Raw genomic sequence first — 6,000 nt, forward strand, 5'->3', positions numbered from 1 at the left:
AGGGGGGATGACAGCGAATTGGAGTCTGTAGCCCCATGTTACTGTCTTGAAAACCCAAGCAGATGATGTGAGCATCTTCCACTGCATGCTCCTTAGAGCCAGTGGAGATGTCACGTCTCTTCCCCTCTGAGTCTCTATTTGTTGTGTTATGGGGCCCTCTAGTGTCTGAACACAGTGGTGCCCCTTTTCGACAATCCCCACCGACACTGCGCATGCGCATGACGGTGGTGCCTTCACAACCCCAGCCGGCACTGCGCATGCGCGTGGCGGTGGTGCCTTTAAAGCCCCAGCCGGCACTGCGCATGCGCGTGGCGGTGGTGCCTTCACAAACCCGCCTGTAATCCGCCTTTTGAGAGATGCCGTAGCTGCTCTCAGAAGGGGAACAGTTGACGGGCTGTTTATTGGTTGTATTGTTTTTCTTATAATGTTGTTGAGCTGCGCCCTCGGCCTGAAGCCTGGATGCGTCAGCGGCAAATGTTTTATGACAGAAAAATCAACAAATGTGTGACATGTGTTTGTGCGGACTTGAGGATGGTGTTGAGGCATCTCTCGAGGCGGCGGGAAACACATTTAGAGCTGGGGAACCGTGGACTTCCAGCTCTGTCACCGAGGGGAGAAGGAGGGGGCTGTCACGCCGCTCGCTTCTTCTTCCTCGACTGCTGGCCGAAATTCTGGGTTGGCTGCGCCTGAGCTGCAGACGGAACCGGAGATTTTCTAGGCCAGCTTGCCCTCGTCTCCAGCCTGGTTTGGGGACTCGGGGCAGGCTGCGACCTCTGCGTATTCGGTGTTTTAAACCGAGCAGGGTTCGAGGCAGCTTGGGCGAAGGACTGCTGCTGCGAAGGCAGCGGCTGGACCCTTCGAAGGAGGCAGAGGTGGAGTGCCTCGTCCTCCTTCTTTTTCGACTCACACCTCCTTTGCATGGAAGCAAGATCGGAGCCGAAAATTCCCTCGGGAACGATGGGCATATCCAGCACATCCTCCTTTTCCCGGTCTGGGAGGTTGGTGAGGTTGAGCCATCTCGCTCTTTCCTGCACCACCATGATCCCCATTGCCTTGCCCGTGGCCTGGACGGCGCAGCGTTGGACACGAAGACAAATGTCCGTGACCGCTGCCATCTCGACCGAAATGGTTATATTTGGGTTCAGTCTGTGGACCGTTAAGCTTGTCCGACTACTATAGAGATGTGCTCTGAAGCGAGAAGAGGTGTTTGAATGACGCATGCGTCGTGGCGCAAGCTACTTATAGGGGGTGAATTCCCTGACGCTGACGTCAAGATCACCAGCCAATCAGGATTGGCGTAATGAGATTGATGCTTCTGTTTGCTCCGCGATGAGGCGCATCCCATAGTGAGACATCGAACGGAGTGTTATGAATGAGAACATAACTTTATTTCTGTGTTTCAGGGCCGAGGCCTATGCTGAGAAGAGTGAGTTCATCCTTCTGTTTAAAAAATATGATTGTTAAGACATTGTCTGAAAAAAAGCATGACGCTACTGATTGTTTAGTTGTCTTACAGAAAATTATAACACAAAGTTCATCATCAAAATAATAAGCAATAGGAACGATTGTAAATATTAACAATGGTTTGTTACAGACCGTGGTAAGGTGGTGGGAGGACTTCCTGATGTGGTCACCATTATGGAAAAGAAGGTGAGTTTATGAGGGTAAATAAGTGTTGCACAATATCAGGATTTTTTTAATGTTATTACATTGATTAGGTTGTTAAATAACTATAATACTAGCAATAAGTTAACACATTTTTCCTCACAGAAACATCATAAATACATATAATCTTTTTCAGAATATTCTGGTTCAACCTAAACAACTGTAATTTGTTTATCATGCATCTATATGTGATGTAAGTCTCTACGTGTTTGCTAATAATTCCTCTTTGTTCCTCCTGTAGACCCTGAGTTTGACATGTACAGTGTGTGGGGACCCCAAGCCTCAGGTCTCATGGTTAAAGAATGGAGCCGATGTGATACCTGATGATCAGGTAAATGCTTCAGAGACACAGAAAATAGCCTCAAACAGAGCCTCCATCTTTTATTTGTTTCATTCCTGCCACTCGCCACTGCCACTCATTGAAGCCGTTGAATCCCTAAATAAACCCAGCCAGCCTTTTCTTTAATATGATTAATTGCTTTATTAACCAGACACATTTGCAATACCGTTTTTTGATTAACTTGTCTAGTTACTATGGGGTTGCCACGCTCTTCCCCATAACTGGTTCTATTGTGTTACTCCCCACTCTGTTTCCATATTTTGCGCACTCTTCAGATAGTTATAGTTAGCATCCTCCTAAAGCGCTGTACTGTCAAAATTGTACAAGGTTGATCATGGTGAGGGGAAACAAAGGGCCTCTGCCTGCTTTTGGGGGGACTTCAGCTCCAGATACAATCCCTCACTGGAGGGGTCTGCATACTTTAGGAGCGGTCAGCATTATCAGCTCACTCCTGGAACCGCAATGGAACAAATCTGCCTCTCATAACTCATTGACCTACTTGCCAACCAGTATAAGTCTACAGCCTATCCCCTGTCGGAGGAGGCTCTTTCAACAGCATCAGCATCCTGCAGCTCCTCGCCACTTTGAAGATTTAAGTTTGAGAAACTGTGGTCCAGGTGGAATATATGTTGAAGTTTGCCCTCCTCTTTATCCATTCCCTCACCTGCTAATAATCTGTCTAAAACAAGAACTGATGTCTTTGGTGACGTGTTTTCTAAACCTCGAGAGTGCATCCCCGCTACCTCGTTACCACAGAGGAGACTGTTAACAGAAAAACAAACAGGAATATATACAGATCCACAGAACACTGCACTGAAATTCAGAGCAGGAAGAGGTGTAACTGTAAAACTATACATGTTTAAATATAGGAGTGTTGGATCAGTCTCAAAACCACTATACTTTTTACCTTTCCCAAAAGAGGGACTAACAACTCCGAGATGAGCCTACATTAGTCTAACAAATGAAGGCAATAATCTAATTACATAACACTTTGATTAGAAAAGGCCATCAATTTGAAAATATATTTTTTAGGTCTGTATGATTTTTATGCCAATAGAGCTTTTAATTCCTTGAATGTTTATATGAAGGTATAATTAGTCTGATCCAATCCATAAAAAGGTACTTATGCCGGGACCTTGCAAAATAATGGGCAGGTAGTGTTCGAGAGAGGGAAATTAAATACTCTAGCCCACGCTGCTCACATGGTGCAAATCAGAACAATTCAAGTAATCTACCAATTAATCTCAAGTGTCTGAAGAACGACGACACAAGTGTACTTGAACTCTGAAGGCTTATACAAATCAATAGTGTGTTTTTGTGCTCTCAACAGGTACGGATGGAATATGTTTTAATTGTTATTCAATACAGTCATACAGTATTCTGGTTAAGCTAACAGGGTTAAGCAGGTTAGAATAGACAATAGACTGAAATAGATCATTAGTCTGCATGCTCCCCAAGCCCATCTAGCGCTCAGCTATTGCCATAGCGAGGTCGTAATCAAAGCTCATGCTGCTGCAGAGAAAAAATAAATCGATTTTTAAACCAAACTCAAAGGGACGGGCATTTAAAATTCAAGCTAAACTCCCCATGCTGGCTTTCTCATTTCTTTAACCTATGATTTTGTATTTCAGTACGTGGTCTCCATAGACCAGGGCAGGTTTGCCAGTCTGACGATCAAAGGTGTTGCCATGGAGGATTCTGGCAAATATACCATGATTGTCCAGAACAAATATGGAGGGGAGTCTGTGGATATAGTGGTGAGTGTCTCTGCTGTGTGCCACAAACTAGTAACTGACCATCTGTGGCACAAATCTTGTCTTTTCGTCAGGACTCAACAAGATAGATATTTTTTTGCTCACTTTTGTTTACAGATTTGGTTGATTTTTTTTATATTACTAGCATTATGCCCTATTTCTCTCTCTCCCTACAGGTCAGTGTGTACCGTCATGGAGAGCAAATCCCAGAGGCCAGACCGACTCTGACCCCTAAAACAATGATCCCTCCTAAACTCCCCATTGAGATCCCGCAGCCCAAGTCAGCCCAGCCTCCTCCAAGCCCCGCCCCCTCCACTCCTAGCCCCGCCCCTCCAAAAGCTGGAAGAGGAGTGAAGAGTCCCACTCCTACCAGGAGGAAGTAGAAAGCATGACAATCATAAATAAGGAAGACATATACTCACACACCGGAGCACATGTAAACAACTTCAGTCTGTCTGGACAAATATTCAAAGCTTCAAATGAAATGGAGCAAACACACTTGTGAATTAGAGGGTCCAGAAAACCCTGATAGCTAAAGTAATAATTCACGTTAAAGTTAGCAACAACAAAAAAATGTACTACTTTGATATCCCTGTAAGAACACAACGCTGAAATTAATAACATTAAAAAAACAAGTTCATATCAGGACTTGACTTGATGAGAGATAACTAAATTGATTGAAATAAACTTTAATGAAATTTGAATAAAGTTGGAATTTAATTTAAATGATTGCTGGAAATGTGTTTTTAAATTGGCGCAGTGTATAAAGAAATCAACCATTTTGATTTGGCTAAAACAACGAAATCTTCATGCATAACATGATGAGGAAAAGCTTCAAAATGACCTCAGTATCCTGCTGAAAATACATTTTTCAATACATCATGCTTGCATTTTTTATGGTATGCAACACATTGTGCATTATACGGCTCTTGGTATCATATCTTATTTACCCTCTCACACTACCTGACCACCACTACCACCGCCCTTTGAAGACTGGGCCAAGCCAAGACCCTGCTTTGTATTCGATCAATGGTTTGGCCGGGTTTCACAGTCAGGAAACACCTTTTTTAATGTATTTAAACTCTTCGCCCATAATACTTCTTGCAGGATGTTGATGCAAAAAACAACACTGGCTTTGTAGTACCACAGCTCCAAGTCACTGCTATATCCAACAAGATGAATGTTGACACTATTTAGTTCATACCCTCCTTAAGACATAATGATAACTTTCCCTTGTTCACACAGGTACAGAGAGAAATAAGTCAGGGTGTACAAAGCCATCATTATGCTCCGACCTCTCTCAACTGATGACTGCAAATGTATAACAATGTCCTCCATAGCATCGCCATGGTGAGATATTAAGCAAGCTGAAGATCAGCTAGCAGTGAATCACTACTTAGTGAACCAGAGCCGAGGAGCAGAGCCAGTGTCACACAGACACTGAAGACTGTCATAGTATCATTTCTGTTTCAAACTGACTGACTTAACAAACCTTCTTTCTTTTAGAAAACCTACTTGTATTCGTCCCTACAGATAAATATCAATGATGTACAATCCTCATGGTCATCAGCCAACAGCCATGCGATAATTATTCAGTCAGGTTTAAAGTGCAGGAAGTAGTGATGGCAGAGCTGATGAAAAGATGGCTGATGAGATATGTGGTTCATTAAAGCTGATGAGAGGAGAGGAGCAGACGGAGAGGAAGGAGAGGGGGGGGAAACTTCATTGTTTTGGTGTTTGCTGTTGCTAATAAAAGAAAGAGATTACACTTTGCAGAGCCTGTTTATTCATTCTGTTAGAGAGAAGAGGGATGGTGAGAGAACTAGAGTAATGGAGAGCTGCTGGTGTGTGTTACTTCTGCTGCTGATGTGTCTGCTCTGGCGCTATGATACAAGTCTTGTCGAGCTTGTTAACACATTCAGAATGAGCTGAATGAAACACAGAGACGTATACTGTAGTTTAATGTGGGTTTGGTTTACCCTTGCTGCTGTTGTATGTGTTTTTGCACATGGAGACAAATCGAATCAAGTCATACATTGTGTGTCAAAGTGTTAAAGAAAGGAAGAAATAGATCGAGAAGAAGACAAAGCGTGTGAGAGATGGACGTAGATAATTCAGTGTTGCGTGGCAATAAAGGACTTCTGAAGTGCGACTGGAGGACACGTGTGTGTGTTAGAGTGAGCGGGAGGAGGAGGGAAGGAGAGAGATCTGAATCATTTGTTGATGTTTCGCTGATCATCT

The 6,000-nt window shown here is 43.6% G+C and overlaps 1 protein-coding gene across 3 annotated transcripts in view; it reads left to right on the forward strand.

The window, feature by feature from the left end:
* The window catches only part of myom2b (myomesin 2b), a 35,219-nt gene extending 29,687 nt beyond the window's left edge, over positions 1-5,532 (forward strand). For all 3 annotated transcript variants that reach the window (XM_034201325.1, XM_034201326.1, XM_034201327.1), the window contains 5 exons: positions 1,404-1,426; positions 1,595-1,650; positions 1,907-1,996; positions 3,637-3,762; positions 3,936-5,532. In XM_034201325.1, coding sequence (XP_034057216.1) covers positions 1,404-1,426; positions 1,595-1,650; positions 1,907-1,996; positions 3,637-3,762; positions 3,936-4,142 — 502 coding nt within the window. In that variant the 3' untranslated portion in view covers positions 4,143-5,532. The remainder of the gene's footprint in view (positions 1-1,403; positions 1,427-1,594; positions 1,651-1,906; positions 1,997-3,636; positions 3,763-3,935) is intronic.
* Positions 5,533-6,000: the final 468 nt, after the last annotated feature.

This window comes from Gymnodraco acuticeps, unplaced genomic scaffold (assembly GCF_902827175.1).
Source record: "Gymnodraco acuticeps unplaced genomic scaffold, fGymAcu1.1, whole genome shotgun sequence".
Taxonomy (NCBI): Eukaryota; Metazoa; Chordata; class Actinopteri; order Perciformes; family Bathydraconidae; genus Gymnodraco; species Gymnodraco acuticeps.